This window comes from Corvus cornix, chromosome 1A, assembly GCF_000738735.6.
Source record: "Corvus cornix cornix isolate S_Up_H32 chromosome 1A, ASM73873v5, whole genome shotgun sequence".
NCBI lineage: Eukaryota > Metazoa > Chordata > Aves > Passeriformes > Corvidae > Corvus > Corvus cornix.
In genome coordinates this window covers 40,766,874-40,784,076 of record NC_047057.1, presented here as the reverse complement: position 1 = coordinate 40,784,076, position 17,203 = coordinate 40,766,874, and the positions used below count along the sequence as shown (strand labels likewise).

The window sequence follows — 17,203 nt, the reverse complement described above, 5'->3', positions numbered from 1 at the left end:
AATAAAAATAAAAATTTTATGTTGAAAAGGATCATGAGTGATTTAGAATTACTAGATCATGAAGCTTTTCGAAAAATATGGAAAAAAATAGGAATGGCTGTTTCTTATGCAAACTAGTGTAGTTGGTAATTACTGATATTACTCAATTTGTAATCCACAATATTCTGGAGTGCAATAGTTTAAGGAAAAAATCAATGCTGAGCTAACAGAGAGACAGAAAGAATATTAACAAAAGTGACAGATTTGAAAGGTGTAAAATGCAAGACTAATTTCACATTTACCCGGCATGTGAAAAAGTGTCATTTATATGCACTGAGAATATTAATGATACCTGCACGCAAAAGGCCCAAGTGTCAGATTCTGTACCTGGGATAGGGTAATCCTGGATGTATGGACAGACTGGAAAATGAGAGGCTGGAAAGCAATGCCACAGAAAGGGAGCTGGGGGCCCTGGTCCACAGCAAGTTGAACATGAGCCAGCAGTGCCCTGGCAGCCAGGAGGGCCAACCCTGTCCTGGGGTGCATCAGGCACAGCATCGCCAGCCGGGCAAGGGAGGGGATTGTCCCGCTCTGCTCTGCACTGGGGCAGCCTCACCTTGGGTGCTGGGGGCAGGTTTGGGTGCCAAAATACAGGAAAGGCCTTAAGCTCTTAGAGAGCTTCCAGAGAAGGGACATGAGGATGGTAAAGGGCCTTGGGGGGAAGCCGTATGAGGAGTGGCCGAGGTCACTTGGTCTGTTCAGGCTGGAGGAGACTGAGAGGAGACCTCACTGCAGTCTGCAACTTCTTCATGAGGGGAAGAGGATGGGCAGGCACTGATCTCTTCTGTGTTGCCCAGTGACAGGACCCAAGGGAATGGCCTGAAGTTGTGTCAGGGGAGGTTTAGGGTGGGTATTAGGCAAGGTTCTTTGCCCAGAGGGTGTTTGGGCACTGGAACAGCCTTCCCAAGGAAGTGGTCACAGCACAAGCCTGACAGAGTTCAAGAAGTTCAAACAATGCTCTCAGACATATGTTGTGTGAGGGGTTGTCCTGCGCAGAGCCAGGACTTGACTTCAATGATTCTTGTGGGTCTTTTCCAACTCACGATATTTAAAATCTCTATGCAAGTGACAAGATAGCATAACCAAGCAGAAAAGTAAAATTGGCATAACTGCTTTTCTTCCAGTCATTTTCTCTGCTTGTGCATTTTTTTTCTCTAAAGGTTTGACAGTGTAGAGCTTTTGTACATCAGCATTTGGGCTTTGCTTTTTATGATAATGATTTTTCTCTTGCTGGCATTTCTTGCTTTCCACTTAGATTTTTTCTCTCTATCCTCAAACCTCCTGAGTCACAAGCAGAGACACTTGGAGAGTCTGACCAGCAAATGAGACTTTCTCTTTGTCTCTGTGTGTGTAGGTCCCTAACTCAGGTCTAAGCTCATCATTAATGGTACACAGAATTTAAAGAGATCCAGAAATTACCTCTTCCTGTTACAATTAACTGTGCAGTCATCTGATAACATTACTAGTTAATTTACTAAATAAAAGTATCACTCATGATCTGGCAAGTGAAAGTGTAAATTCTTCCTCTTATTAGTACTTAGTACAAAAAAAAGTTTAATTCACAGTTAGAAACTTACTCAAAGCAAGTTCATTTTTACTGAGTTGCAAACAATATTCAATCAGTAAGTACAAAATCTATTGTCTATAGGGCAGTTTTTATACATAACTGAAATACATTGTGGAAATTATTAGTTAAGTGAACTAGCACCAATAGCAAGAAAAGTACAATGCTGAGAGTAATTACTTTTAATAAAAAGGCAGAAATGAAAGCAAGTTTGTATCACAGGTTTCTCAGTAAAATATGAAGGAAATGCAAACAATTTAGGCAGACTATCTTCCCCCTCTTTTAAGGAAAATCTCTCCTTGATTTACGAACATTAAAACCAGTTCACTCTCCATTCGATCGTGCCTATCCGCAGCAAAGCCAATGCGCCTCTCCCATCGGGCTGCCGCGCCTTTGAACAGCTCACTTCCTCATCTTTACTACAAGCCTTCCTTGCTAGGCAGGATCGATCAGCAAGAAACATGCAAGCAGAGAAAAAACTGACGAAGGGCAGCGAACACTTAAAGACAGAATGTTTAGGGGAGGCGTTGAAGCGAAACATCACCTTCCTGCGACTGAAGCAACTGTAGGAGTCAGGGCTACAAAACCTGTGCACCATCACCACGGGGATGGTCGGTGCCTTCCTTTCTTCTCACCGTCTCTCTCCACCCCTTCAGCCCCCGAGCTCGCTCCCGGCCGCCTCCCGGCCTCCAGCACGCAGGTGTTGAGGCCTGCCTGCTTCCCTCCGACCGACCTCTCTTCCTTCCTCACACCCCTCATTCCCACTCACCCCCTTCCTTTGGAAAACCTCCGTGTTCCCCAAGGAAGCTCCCACCTGTGTGCCTACTTCTCGCCTCCAGGCCGCCCCGGAGGCCACCCCCGCCCGTCTGCCGCTACCCCACCAACAGGAAGCCAGGGCGGGCCGCTCGCACCCCGTGTGAGCGGCACAAGGGACCTGGGCATCGTCACGAATCCGGGCGGAGGGGCGGAGGCGGCAGGGAAGGAAGATGAGGACAAAAATGAGGGAACCCGCGGTGCCAAAGCGTGGCCGGGGGGATTTTGGCGCGGCGACGAAACGGCAGCTCCTCCCTCCTTGCCCTCTCGCTGCCGCCTCTACCTCCCCGCCGCCCGCCTCCGGCGGAGAGATGCTGCTGCAGGCAGGCGGGTGGGTGGGCGCTCCTCCCTGCGTCAGGAGGTGCGGCTCCCCCGGCCCGGCACTGCCCTCCCCTTTCCTCTCCCCCCGCCGCTTTTATGTCTGTCTTTAAACGCCGCCGCAGTGAGGGCTGGGCACTTGTGGCTGCCGCCGCCTGCCCGCCGCTGAGCCCCGTGCCCGCACGGCCCTGCTCGCCATCCCCGCCCGCGGGGGCACCCGGCCCTCCCTTTTCGCAGCCGGCGGGCGGAGGTAAGGCACGGCACGGTGAGGCAGGGTAAGGCACGGCACGGTGAGGCAGGGTACGGCACGGCACGGCGAGGCGCTGAGCGTGGGTGCGCGGGGCAGCCCGCGCTTTCCCAGCCCTGCCGTGCCGCTGGGGCAGTGGGGGGGAACGTGGCCGCCTCGCTTGTGTCACCGGGCGGGAAGGGGCAGGATGTGCCGGGGGTTCCTTTCCGCCCGGGGTCCGCCTTCCTGCGGGTCAGGGGGTCCCCCCAGCCCACGCGGGGAGGCTGCTTTCGCCCTGGCGCCAGCCTCTCGCTGGCGGGGAGAGAGCCGACCCCTCGGGAGACAATAGCGAGCACTGGTTAGAAGCCGCCCATATGTTTTACTCGGCCATAGGTTAAAAGGATGTACGGGGCTGTATTAGTCAGCGTTAGTATTATTATTTCTACTGGGAAGGGCGAGGAACTTATATATTTTTTCGAGTGGAAGAAATTTCATTCATCTCCCGTGTGTTGCGTAAAAAATCCGAGATGCATGTGTAGCGCGTGCTCCGGGAGGAGCGGGGGCGCGGGCTGTCTCCATCCCGGGAGCACCGTGGTGATGCGCCTCGCCGCGCGGATGAGCCCGGGGAGAGGGGGCTGAGCCGGCTGCCGAGGGAGCCGGGTACCATCGGGAGCGGCCCGCGGCGCCCGTGCCCACCATGTGGCGCGGGCAGAGGCGCAGCGGAGCTGGGGCCGGGCCCGGGCACCGCATTGTTGCTGCGGAGCGTGGGCGTCGCCCGGCGGGGCCGCACGGTGCCTCCCCGCGCCGCGCCACCCGCGCCTCTCGCCCCGCGAAGGCGGCGGCAACCCCCGCGGCCGGGGGCTGCTGCGGGCCCGTGTCGTGTCAGCCATGTTTGGGTGGGTATGGTAATGAGGACCTTCTCCCAACCTTTGTGCCTCTTGGATTTATTTTCTGTGCAGGATTTTGATGGTTGCAGCCCGCCGTGTACTACGGCATATCCACAGGGTAGATTCGTACCTACAGTTTTCTCCGAGTGATTCTTTTTCTCTTCCATTTGCTTATTAATCCTTCTAATTTTCTATGCCCATATTTCCTGGTTTTGTTCTGATTTTGCTAGTGTTAGAGAGAACTGGAATTTCTTCGCAAGGCTTTGCTTTTGTTGTGGAAGTAAATTAGATGATTGAAATATGTCTGCACAGTCACACCGACCTGTCACACATGAGGTTTGTGATAGGATTTCATCTATTTAAGTAAATGGCACTTTATTTTCTTTGTTAAAGACCACGTTATTATCAACTATTTTATTTTCAGTGTGATATTGCTACATCACAAGCTCACTGCTGTACTGTTGTTTTCTAAGCCTAATAATTTCTAAGTAGTATGTTACCATCTGTGTGTCACTGTGGCATACCATAGGATATGGACCCAATTTCCCCCCTCCAAAGAAAAGTATAAATGAAGCAAATATTTTGTTATCTGATGTCATATAAATGTACACTGGATGTATTATGCAGCCAGCTTTCTCCATTTGATTAAAAAACATACTCGGTTTCTTTCTATTTGCTAGTATATTTCCCATTATCAGCATCACATTAGAAAGGAAACTATGAAAAATACTTAGGAAAGATTTCTTAATTTAGTTTTGGCTAATATACAAGATTTTTGTTTACATATACCACATATTAAGATAACTGTGGAATCACAGCCTGCATTCAGTGTGTATCAGACACTCCCTTTGGGCTCAGCTCTGCGCTTCAGACTCAAGAACAAACAATCCCATTGGTTTTGATCTGTGCATGAAAAACCAAACCGTTTCATAGCTGTTCAGATGTGTCACCAGTATAGAAAACTGAGTGTGTGAAACTGCCAAGGCATCTTGAAACTAGTTTTACAGCATAATCTGATTCCTGTTGACCTTTCATGTCTTGTCATTCTTACAGTTGTCTTTTTCATAGTCCGGAAAGCTGAATGCACAAAACTTTTAAAATGCTGAATTTGTCAGAAAAACCCCACAGTTTATTCAGAAGCACAATCTACTAATTGCAGCTATTCCTTTTGATTTAAATTGCATTGTTAAGATCTATTGGAGTGGTTGCTGCTCAAGTGGTGTGGAATTACCACTTGAAGTATTTGTGGTAGAATCTGTTTGGGAAGATTTTTTTCTGGAAATTCTCTAGAGTAGTATACCAGAAGTGTACACAACGTTAAAGACATATTTACCCGTTTCCCAGCTACTTCCCATTGTTCTGTCCGTTTCACTCATCTCCACCAGTAAAGTTCTTAAAAGACAAAATACATCTTGATTTTGGAAGAACAGATTTCAGTCCCAAATTTTGTAGATCAGCATAGCAATTGTAGCAGCTTTTCCATATGACTTTAAAGATCTCTGAATTCTCAGTTGCAGAATAACTTTGACGTGTCAGCAGGTGGCCGATTAAACATTGAACGACTCCATTTGTCCTTGAAAATTGATTCAGTCACCTTGCCACTGCTCAGGAAATGTATTCAAATAATTTAAGAAACAAATTATCATTGACAAATGACAATCAAATGCTGTTCCACTGAAGAGCTGGAAGCACAAATCCTGGCAAGCTGGTACAAAGTAGTGTGAAAATGCAGTGGTAACTGCCAGAATGGTTGCATTAGGCAATGGCAATAACTGAACTGAGCTTCCTGTAAGACTACTCTGAAACAGAGCTCTCTGTTCTTATCCTTCTCTCTTAAGGCTAGGGATTCCTTGTTTGTATGGGAGAAAGCAAAGAAAACATTTGTGTAATGATGTGGACAACAGTGCCTCAAGTCATGGTGTCAGTAGTCTATTTCCCACTTTGGGAAAATAGTTTCTTGCTGCTGGCAAATGATATTTTTGCATTCCAAGTGTCAGAAACGTGTAATGCAGTATTAATAATTCAGTATGCTCTCCTTAAGCTAAAATGGAGAAGAGATGAAAACTGTAATAGGACATTTACAGTGTTTGATTTTCTATATTGGAATTGGTATTAATAATTTTCTTTTTAAAGACATGGGGATTTAATGTAACATGACTTGAAAACATGATCCATGTAATGAAATTAAATAATCAGATGTGAGGAGAAGTAAGATTTCTGCTAACCCATATGATCAGTTCAGCTTTTTGCTTGTATATAAAAAACACAGAGGAAGAAGTAATCACATAAATTCTTCCCAAGGACAACTCGATCTACTTACTGATCCATTCTAAAGCACAGAGGTCAGACAATCAGGGTCTTGGGGCAGCTATGTATCTGGTAATATCTAATTTTCAGTAATTGATTTTGCAACTTAAATAACTTTATTGAAATATTAAATATACTTTTTTATCCTCTTCTGAAAAGTGTGATAAGTTGTAAAATAAACTCATGGTTCTCTTGTATCTTATATGGTGAACTTAGAATATGGAGATTTTGTTTCAAGTTGCCAGTAGTTACACCTTTTGAGTTTGACCAATCAGGGGTAGAGTTTCTTCATAATTGCTGAGATTACTTCACTTGGAGGAGTGGTAACTAATGAATTTGTTCCTTCAATAAAGTACATATAAAAAAAGACTGCTGAATAAGTGATGCATTTTCTCCATTTGAATAAGAGGTTACAGTTAGCTCATCCTGTAAGTCTGTGAAGTATTTTGGTGAAGTTGATTTGTGAGAAGAAAATACTGAGAAATCTGTGAATGCAGAAGTGAGAAACTACAGTAAGGCAAATAAATTCTGTAGAGATTATGTGCAGTGAAAAGAAAAAATGACATTCAAGAGCTCTAGGTTGTAACATTCTGTCTCTAGATGTTTCTGATGGGCCAGTGATTTGGCAGTACTTACACAAGCTGTTAAGATCAAGTCTATTGATAACGAACAATCCTGAGAAAGAAACTTTGCTGGTTTTGTAAATTTATTGTGCTTGTTTTATAGGAAGTATTCTCCTGTAACTAAAATTTAAGGAGACTAATCTGGACCAGAAATTGCCTGCATTTGAGTCTGTGCAGGGTTTTGTTGTAGGATAAAGCCATGAACAAGATTTTATAGGAAGAGAGAATAAATTACCCAGCAAAATGAAACAGATGCAGTGTCACTGAAGTCTGTATAAATACCTGTATCTGCAGCAGGTGTGAATTTAAATCATATTGCATTTTTAAATACTTTTGCTATAGTATAAATGATTTCATTGTAGACATCAGAATAGAAACTGCTTCTAATGCATTTGTCTCCCATAGCCCACAGAGCTCTTTTTTTTTTACAGTGTCATGAATGTGTAACAGATTTCTCTACATTCTTCAGTGATGTTTTCTGAGACATGCTAATGCAAGTATAATTGTATAGAATATAATTATCTTTAATTGCAATTGAGTTAAGTGCCTATTGAATCTATATCTTACTGACAGGCTGTATTAAACTGGATAGGGAAAAATGCTAGATCATGTAGTTCATGCTGAAGAGCAGCATAATGGTTGCTTCAGTACGTAGATGGAAATGGGCTTGACTAGGCAAAAAGGCTATGGTGTGTATTCCTATTTCCACCAAAGAACACAATGCTGCATTGCAGCAGTAATTCAGTCTGTGCAATGAGTACTGTAACACAGTGTAACTCTTCCTGAAATAATTATCTGTACACAGATTCCCCCAGCGATAGCCATTCTTCACAGTCACAGTACTCCCGTGAAACCTGGTTTACTCCTGCAGTCTTCTTCTTCTCTTTTTCCCTCAAATATGATGGTCACTAGATTGCCCTCATCCTGCCTGCAGAGATTCCTTTTTTGCAGACTCACATCAGTCCCTTGCTCCTAAAACTTTGGTTTTTGTTTTCTATATTGGTTGTTCCCATCATGCTTTTTCTTCCTAGCCCATAGACTTGTGATGGAGATGCATTTTGTACATTTCCTTTTGGTGCAAAAGGCTCCTATTCTTCACTTTTGCATTTGATTCTCCTCCAGTGATTTCATACAGACTGAAACATTTAGCATGAATATCAGTAAAGATCTTTTATGAGCATGTACCGTGGTGAGAATCCTGACTTTTAGTTCTGTGTCCTCTGCTTAATCATACTAGCTTCTTCACTGGGAGTCAAGGTGAAGATCTGGTGAACAGGAACATAAGACACAAGCTTGTGGGACAGGACTGGTACACCGCACTGGCACAATCTACTTTCAAAGCTGAGATTACAGTGATGTGAACTGGCTGCAGCTTTTTATTGCATTTTGCCACCCTCACATCAGCGTGTTGGTATGGAACTGCTTCCTCAGGGAAGAACGCAGTGCTCTGAAGAATAGAATGTTGGTCTTTTTAATCCCTTCAATGGCAAACATTGAACTTAAAAAGGTATTGAGGATTATTTGTAAGGCGTTAAAAATTAAATGTAAATAATTTTGTCAAATTGCTGTGTTTTCATCAGATGTAAAAATAAGATTATAAAAGAAAGAAGTCCACTGTGTTAGAAAGGAGTATTTTTGGCTTTCCTTTTCAGAGGGGAGTGCTGGTTTTAAGAAGAAATGCCATGTAAGAACTATTGTGTTGTAATTTATGTTGGAAAAACACTGCTAGAAGTTCATTAGTATTTAGTTACATCAGTTGTTGCAATAGTATTGTGGGATGTTTTAAACATGAAATTGCCTTACAAATGGCTTTTTATAGAGGCTCGTGCTTAATTTCCAAGAACGTGGGGCAGCTGTACTCATTATACTTTAAGATCTGTAAGTGAGGTTTTTTTGGTTCCTGTTTTTCGGTACATGGTGGGAAAATCCCCAGCCTTGTAACTTTTAGTTGTTCACTGGTATTACACAGCTGAGAGAACCAGAAGTACAGGGTTCTTCTAGTAGGTATCTGTATATTGATTGGCATGCAGATCTGTCTGATAGAGATGCATTGGAAGGAACCTGACATAGGATTCATTATCAGTGTAATGGTGAGGAGGAGCAGCAATGTTGAACAGAACCAGGACAACTCCCTTACTAGGCATTCCATACAAAAAAGATTGTGAGGAAAGGATATGAAATGAAGTTTTTCAATGTGTCTTTTGGTGCTTTGACTAATGAAGTTCCTTTGGGTCTTACTGCAAACACTTGCGAGTTTCATCAGTGGAGGCATTGCAAGTCTTATCTCCCTGTGCCAGCATTTCTGAATGCAGGCCTGAAGCTGAAGTAAAAGTTCTATAGCGAGCATGGATCTCCCAGGGAGCTAATTTGGGTCTGAATTCCCTGTTGCAAGGGATTATTACTGCTTAATCTGCTAGTAATGTGGCGGTCTAATCACGTTACTTTACTTCTGCATGCTGGCGCATTGAGACTTGATTATTTTTCCATGGAAAAAAATAACAAAATTCCCACTGTGTTCTGAGAGAGAAAGCTGGGATCTGCAGTTTGTTTGATATGAGAAAAGTCAAAAAAGACTCACTGTTTTATCTTTCAGTATGCAAAAGGACTAGATTTTAGCATATCAAGGACAATGCTAGTAAGACATAATTAAAATCTAGCTCATATGTTTGATTTAGTAAGGGTTTTTCCAGAATTTTGTTTATGCTGAGTCAGATTATTGATTGCTGTTATTTCAGTGGCAGAATAATTTTCTAAATGTTCTTTTAACTGAACTGTGTACTGTTCATCAATTTCCATTGTGTTAAATTCCCTCAAACAGTACAGACACTTGTCAGGTCAGTTTAAGAGTAATTGTAGATTTTTTTATAAAAAGAATTTTACAAAAGAAAAGGGATACCATCCTTATTTGCTGATTTCAGTTGTTGGCAAGTCCAGGGAAATACTATATTCTCCAGTAAATGTGATAATAAACATTTCCCTTCAGTGTTTTCATCTGACAGGTTACATCATTTGAGTCATGAAAAGGATGAGAAACCTGCCTGGAAACCAGAACTAAATCAACTGATCAAATTCCATGATCTAGATCCAAGACAGAAAAAAAAAATCCAACTTACAAACAGACAGCTTTAATAAGGCTGAATTATATTCTACACATTTTACTTTTAATCCAAGATGCTGATAATAGCAATGTTTTAAAATACCTGACAAGATTTAGGACTTAGAGTCCTAATATAACAGTAGTTAATTTTGTAAATCCTTTTAAAATGGTGGTTTGTTTTGTAGGTGTTTAAATGATACTTAGGATAAACTGTCTTATCACATAGTGCTGTATTTCTCTTCAAGGCAGCGTAGAAGGTAATGACTGCTGGAACTAACTGAAGGTGCTTAACAGAATTTGGTGTGCTATTTCCTGGTTTAATGCTGATGAACTTCAATGCCGAACTAAATGATATGGGAACATAGAAAATATGTGGTGAAGTGCTCAAGTTCAATACTGTGATGAGGAAAAAGAAAAACAAAATAAAGCTTGCTCAGTGGTTCATGTTTAGCTAAACAGTGCTGGTGAGTAACTCTTTCTCCCTATTCAGACTTCACTCAGGAGCATTCATATCTAGACCAAGCTTGAGCTGAGTAGTTTGATATCAGTCTTCTGTGCAGGTTTGTTCTGGATCAAATAGAGGCTTCTGTGCATGTCACTGACTGCGTTCTGGGAGTGCTGAGCATGGACTTGCTGACTCCTCACACAAACCAGCTGGGACCACACTTCAAACATTTGTACCTGATGGTAGTATCTCTTGAGATAGGACTTCTTATTTGGTTTAGTACCAGCTCCTTTCATACAGAGAAGAGTTGTTAAATCTGACAGCTGGAGACTGCCTTTGGATTTGCAATGTGTCCGGAAGGACTGTCTGCCATCCTTGGTGCAGTCTGGCCAGTGATAACGCAGTACTGTTAGAACCATGCATCAGTCTGCTGAGTATGCCTCCCACATTTTCTCAAGCCCTGCAAATGTTGCAAGTCTATACAGTGATAGTTTTATGGATAACATACTGCTTAGTGGAAGGTTAATGAAAGGAAATTGATATGATACTGTGCTAGGAGTAAAAGTATCAAGCCCAGTTTATCCTGAAGTGTACCGGTGCAGTGTTTAATGCATGAAAGGACAGAATGATGCAATTTTTGTTGGAATTGACTCATCAGTGAGAGCTCTAAATAAATCGTATTGCTGCCCTGCAAGTTACTCTATATAAAATAATTAGAACAGGTATGACCTTTTAAAACATTTCATTAAATACTGATGGATGGCTTGTGTCTTTTTGACTGAAAATCTCTTGCTCACTATAGTTAGAGAAGGATTTCAGACCTACACATGAATACTGATGTAGTTTCACATGTGCAGGTGTTTCATTTTAATGTAATCCTTGATCTTATTACTAATTATTGGAACTGAGAAGCTGCTCTCTAATTTACATCAGTGGAACAAAGGGAAAAAAAGTTTGAAATGTGGCTAAATGTAGTGTTTGAAGTACCAGATTCTGTGGCTTATAGTCCCAAAGGTCCATTTGGACTGCTTAAATGCTTCAGCTTAGTATTAAGTTTGCATTTTGGTTCTACTTAGTCAGAACCAAGAGCCACTGAATCATGTATGAACTAGAAGAGGGTGTAGTAGAGTCCTTTGAAGACTGCAATGCAAAAGACAGAACAGATGAAAAGAGGCCCACACAGGCATTCATTTAGCCCAGATATACAGGATAGAGTATTAGGATTTCTCTCTTGTATAAACAACTTTTCCCCTATTCTGCTGTTGTCTGTATAGGTCATACACTTAAATTTATTTATTTTTTTTTTTTAAGAACTGGTATCAGTCAAAGCATAGCTAGTCCCACTGCATGTCAGAAGGAAGGTTTATAGGACCCCGAACCCTTCAGTGATAGTGGTGAACATGAAGCAGATCACAAGTAGGCTCTACTATGCTTAAAAAAATCGGGCTGACTGCCAGAGCTAGAGTTGCTGAGAGGAGGCAGTAACAGAAGGGAAAGTGAGAAGACAGTGACTGGAGTCTAGGGAATCAGTGAAAAGAGGTTGCAGTGGAGTTCAGTAGGCAACCGGAGTGAAGTTCAACTTCCAAATCCTTGGAAATTATTGGAGAAGGTAATTGCCCTGTTGGCTAGGAGGCTGGTGATAGTACTTGTGGTGGCAGAGGTTTTATTTTTGGTACTGCGAAGTCTCATCTTGATAAGCTGGGAGCTGGGTTCCAGTGGCTTAGTGTCTTTCCTTTGGGTCTGGCATGGAAGCAACCATGAGGTGCTTGATCTCTCGATGACTGTGCAAAAGGTAACTTGCAGTTCTCCACTGCATGGGATTTTGTCAGGACATGATGCAGCCTTCACTCTATGGACCAGATGTTGAAGCAAGTCCATAAGCAAAAGCTGTAAGGTCTCATGTTTCCTGAAGTAATTTCAGATTCTCATAAGTTAGCAGTTCTTGATTAGACTTCTTGTGTATTCTTTACAGAAGCCCTCTTTAGGGCTTTCATGAAGCTTAACACATAATCTAAATCCCTTTTAAGACTCTTAACTGTGCAGATGGCTTTGCACGCACTAGTTTTATCCCATGTGATTAATGAAGAATTTACTGAAAAACATTCCTCCCCAAAATCTTATGGTTACCTTTTGTATGGCAGCTGCAAGCAAGTCTGTCTTTTTAAATGATTGTGTTGAAGAAAAACATGTATTCAAGCGCAGGCGTTTTTGTTTCTGTACATACATATTTGAAACATTAGGCTTTTAAAATGGATTTGGCTTTTCAGATATTTCAGATAGTTTCTTAGAAACAGGAAATAATTAAAAATATCTAAAGCATCAAAGCTTGTAAGGGATGAGCATCTATCCTTTCAAACTATGACTGTGATTATACCGTGACAAAGATTAACAAGAAAATAAGTCAGCATTGCTTTTAAACTACTAGGTACATGCTCTGTATCAAAAATTTAATTGCTGCATGACTTTCTGAAATGGTCTGAAAAACTTAATTTACTTCTGTTAAAATATACATTTAATAAATTCAAGCACACCTGTTAAGTCAGGAAGTAATGGAGTTGGGCTCCTAAATTTTATGTAAAGTGCATACCCTTTTATGCCTGATAAGAAGAATCTAGTTATGATATGAAAATATGAGCAATTAGCCTATCAGTCTTTAGGAACTAAACCAAAACAAAACCCTTAGCAACTGAATGAAATGTATTTTATAAAAATCTTTTAGACCAAATAGTGGATGTATTCGCTACAATTTTAAAGTGTTTTAACATCCCTTTCTTCTCATTTTCTCCTCTCGTCATATCATTGAGATAAGCAGAAATGGGTAAAACAAAGCACATGATTTCAAAATTTTCTTCTGCATAATAGTATAATATCCTTCTTAATTTTTTTTTTCAGATACTTTCAGTAGAATAAGCGTTCAGAAACAGAAGTCCTTACTCTTGATTCCCTGATATCAAGGACTCATCAGGCACCATCTTCAGTCTTTTTATTCAGTATTTTTGCCTAAGAAGAGGGAGAGCTTACTTCTGTGTCCATCTGTCTCAGCTGAACGTCATCTCCTTGCTGTTTGTTTCAAGTTACAAATGCCTAAGAACAGCAAGGTAGTGAAAAGAGAACTAGATGATGAGGTCATTGAGTCAGTTAAGGACCTGCTCTCTAATGAGGACTCTTCAGATGATGCCTTCAAGAAGAGTGAACTTATGGTTGATGATCAGGAAGAAAAAGATGTAGATGTTGAAGAAGGCTCAGATGTAGAAGATGAAAGACCTGCTTGGAACAGCAAACTCCAATATATTCTGGCACAAGTTGGATTTTCTGTGGGATTGGGGAATGTGTGGCGATTCCCATATCTGTGTCAGAAGAATGGTGGAGGTAAGTTTTATGATACAGCTAGTTATACCTAACTGATGATGCTAACCTTTCAGATTTCAAAGTCAGCAGAGAGAACCACTGTAAGACCTGCTCCAACATGCCAGGTTTTTCTTTTAGTTTTTGCCAGAGCCCATGAGGAAAACCCCACATTCTCTTTATTTAGAAAGATGCATTTGTTAAAGTAAGCAGCAGATTCTTCTAAGATGCCGTTTCCTTATCTTAGGGTAGACAGCTCTTGATACAGCCTTGACTATGGGTCAAACCAGTGTCTACCCCATAACACATGGTTATAGAGGGTTGCATTGTTTAGGACCTGGTTATTGTGCTAAAGTGTTCTTTATGGTACTTGGACAATAAATCAAGGCATTAAAACTACATCCACTTTAAAGACCAAGGCCGCATTTGGTCTTTTAGTATTTAGTGGTACTAAGCTTCACACTTTTACTCTCTAATTGCTCTTGGCTCCTGGCCATTTGATCATGATTTACTTTTGGCAAGAACTTCAAAATACTCTAGGAGGGAAAAAGTTGTTGGGGTTTTTTTGTTTGTTTGGGTTTTGTTTGGTTGGTTGGTTTTCTTTTACTGATGACGAATAATTTAAATCATTACAATCATTACATTAAGGGACTGCATCTGGTTTGGTGCTGTTAGACAGTCTACTATTTTCCTAAATAACAAGGTACCTTTCACTTAAAACAATAACATCAAACATCACTTTAAACAGCTAACATGTTTGTTAGTTGACCATCTGTGGTCTTGAATGCATTTGAAGTATGAGGCTGGAGAATTTCCTTTCTTTTTGAATGCCGGATTAGTATTTTATCCAATGCTATACCATATCCAAATATACTACACTAACGCACACTCTATTGTAGCTAATTACTAAGCTGAATTCAAAACAAACCTGTCACTTTTTATGATATAGAAAATGAACATGTACAGAAAATGAAGAATAACGTTTTACTCCTGCTGGATTTTAAAGGCTGCATGATGCAACTGATATAATTGAGGAGTATAGAAATGAGCCTAGAATATAATAAAAGTGTAATTCTTTATTTGTTTTCTCTTAGTTCAAGCAATAAAAAATAAGTTTATGCTTTCAAATATTCTGTCTTCAGGATAAAGTATAAATCCTTTTATATCTAGTTACTGATTTTTTTTACTATCATTTAAGTTTCTTTTTTTCTTTTTTATTCTGGAGAGAAAGTCATTAAATGATTGATTTTAAGTATGGTGTCAAGAATTAGTCTCAAGGATAATGGATTACAGCAGTTTGTTTTGTGTAGTTGTATCCTTTTGAAAGGCTGTGTCTAATGTAGTTAGTAATTTTGCAAGCTGGTTGGATTCTCCTTCAAAGCACAAGAAGGGATCCATTGGTGTGCTCCTTAGGCTGTTGGTTTCGTGCCATCAGGCACTTGTAAAGTTACTCTGGGACTGAGGGTAAATTTAATTCAGATCAAATATAAGTGAATTAAATTATTTAGTAATTTCACATTTCAGGAAAACACCAAACCGCCCCAAAACAGTAAACCAGACAAAGATTATGAGACTTCATTAATCAAACTTGAAAAAGTAGTTATGGTGTCACTTGAGATTGTAGTTAAATGTTTTCTCCTGTGCTATGATTGCAGGAAATTGGATGTATAACATAGTCTGTGGAGATACAATGTTTTCTGCACATGCTGAGACAAGGGTGTATTTGGCTTTTAACAATAATTGTGCACCATTTTAGCAAATGGCAGCTTTCTGAACAACAGAGAAAAGGAATTGATCGTTAGAGCTGAAGCTTGCTTGGTTTTCAAGTTAGTCATAATGCAAGATGTAGAAGGTGATACAAAACTTTGAAATGTGTAAAATACATTGGTATAGGTGTGTGCCGATGGACAGGTAATCCTCACAAATGCATAGAAGAGTAGGGGGAGGGAGTGCAAACTTCAAACACATGGTAAGAAAACCTATACACATTTTATATGAGGTTCTGTTTTTCTGTTACACATATTATTTCAAATAAGTTTTATTCTAGGTAAAATTAGGGTGGTTTTATGTAACCCAGTGTAAATATGGGTGTCAGAACTGTTGTGTAATCTGCTGATAAATCTTTACTATAAATACCTGTTGAAGTCTCTTGATATATGGTAAACTATCTTTCTCTGGATTTTCATTAGGACTGTTTGAGTGAAGTGTATGACTAGGTCTCTACCTTCAGTTTAGACCAAACATTTTTTGTTTTCTTCCCTGTGTTAAAGGAACTTATATCTGGAAAATACCATCAGGTGAGGGGAGTATATTAAAAAGTAGTAAACCAATAAATCCAGTTCCAGTTTAAACCAAAAAGTAAAAACCATAGTTACTCGTTAGTTTCCTTCACAGCTTCCTAACGTATTCTAAAGCCACCAGTAAAAGAAAAGGCAAATCCTAAATGTGTAATAATCTTCATTTTTATCTTTTTTTTAAACTTCTGGGCCAAGAACAACAAAATAAACATAGATAAGACACAGCAAGGTTAGTCAAAATAGATATGTTATTTGAGGATTTTGTGGAGAAAAAATTGTTTCCTGCCCTGTTTTCTACAGAGATTTAGTTTGTTTATGGCTGTGGCCTGGGGTATGGTGACACTTCTGACGTCAGAGCACTCTACTGCTTAAATGAGATACCTGTGATACATGTTTAAAAGTAACTTGAGTAGCACTACAGTGCAGTGAGAATTTGTACGTCTGTGGATATCTTTGCAATCTCTGTTTCTGGGTCTGGTCTGTACCACCAAACCAACTTCCTTCAATTTATTTCTTGTGATCATTTAACAGTTACTTCCGTTGCTTTAATTCATAGCAACTCACAAATATTTAGAGTAATATCTGGTATTTTTTGTAGTTAACTCAGTTACAGCTAGACTGGGTAGCTCGTTGCTAACTTTCACACTTGTCTCATTCCCAGAAAAATGTTTGTTGGGAGAGGTGAGAGAAAAGGCTGGTGTGCAGCTGGGATGTACTTGGATCCATGTTGGGGATGTAGTTGTAATGCAGAATGTATTGAATGGAAAAGAGTCCGGGAGGAGACTGAGAGCACTCCAGAGTGCTGGTTTTCCTGACTTTGAGAGGGAGTGCCCAAAGGAGTTTTATGCTCTGTGAAAGAGGGGCTGAAGATGTTCAGTAAAGTTTTGAGGAACTGACGATAGATCTCTGTCCTCACCACAGGCCCTTCTTACCCCGGTAGGCAATGCCCAGACCCCATCTGGCTCTTAGGGCACCTCTTTGCAGCCTAACAGATAAAAAAGCTGTTTCATCCTTGATTCTTGATACAGGTGATTTGCACTGGAGCTGAGTATGCTCAATTTATCATTTTTGCACTGTACAATTTGTTTATTACTCCTTTAGTACATGAAAGTAAGTACATGTGTTTCTTCAGATAAGCACAGTTCCTATATAACAATTTCATAACCTCTGTTAGCATAACATAGGTTCAGAGCTTCCTATGGTTGATAGCCTTAAAAACAAACTGCTCAGGTCTACCCAGTC

At 40.7% G+C, this 17,203-nt stretch overlaps 1 protein-coding gene across 3 annotated transcripts in view; it reads left to right on the top strand.

Annotated features, from left to right (window-relative positions):
• The first annotated feature begins 2,799 nt into the window (after positions 1-2,799).
• SLC6A15 (solute carrier family 6 member 15) overlaps positions 2,800-17,203 on the top strand; it is a 37,451-nt gene continuing 23,047 nt past the window's right edge. Inside the window, exons 1-2 of one of the 3 annotated variants that reach the window (XM_039571058.1) lie at positions 2,800-3,009; positions 13,212-13,688. In XM_039571058.1, the coding sequence (XP_039426992.1) occupies positions 13,400-13,688 (289 nt within the window). In that variant the 5' untranslated portion in view covers positions 2,800-3,009; positions 13,212-13,399. Of the gene's footprint in view, positions 3,010-10,149; positions 10,339-13,211; positions 13,689-17,203 lie in introns of those variants that run through there. The other 2 variants (XM_039571057.1, XM_010413756.4) reach the window with 2 other exon arrangements.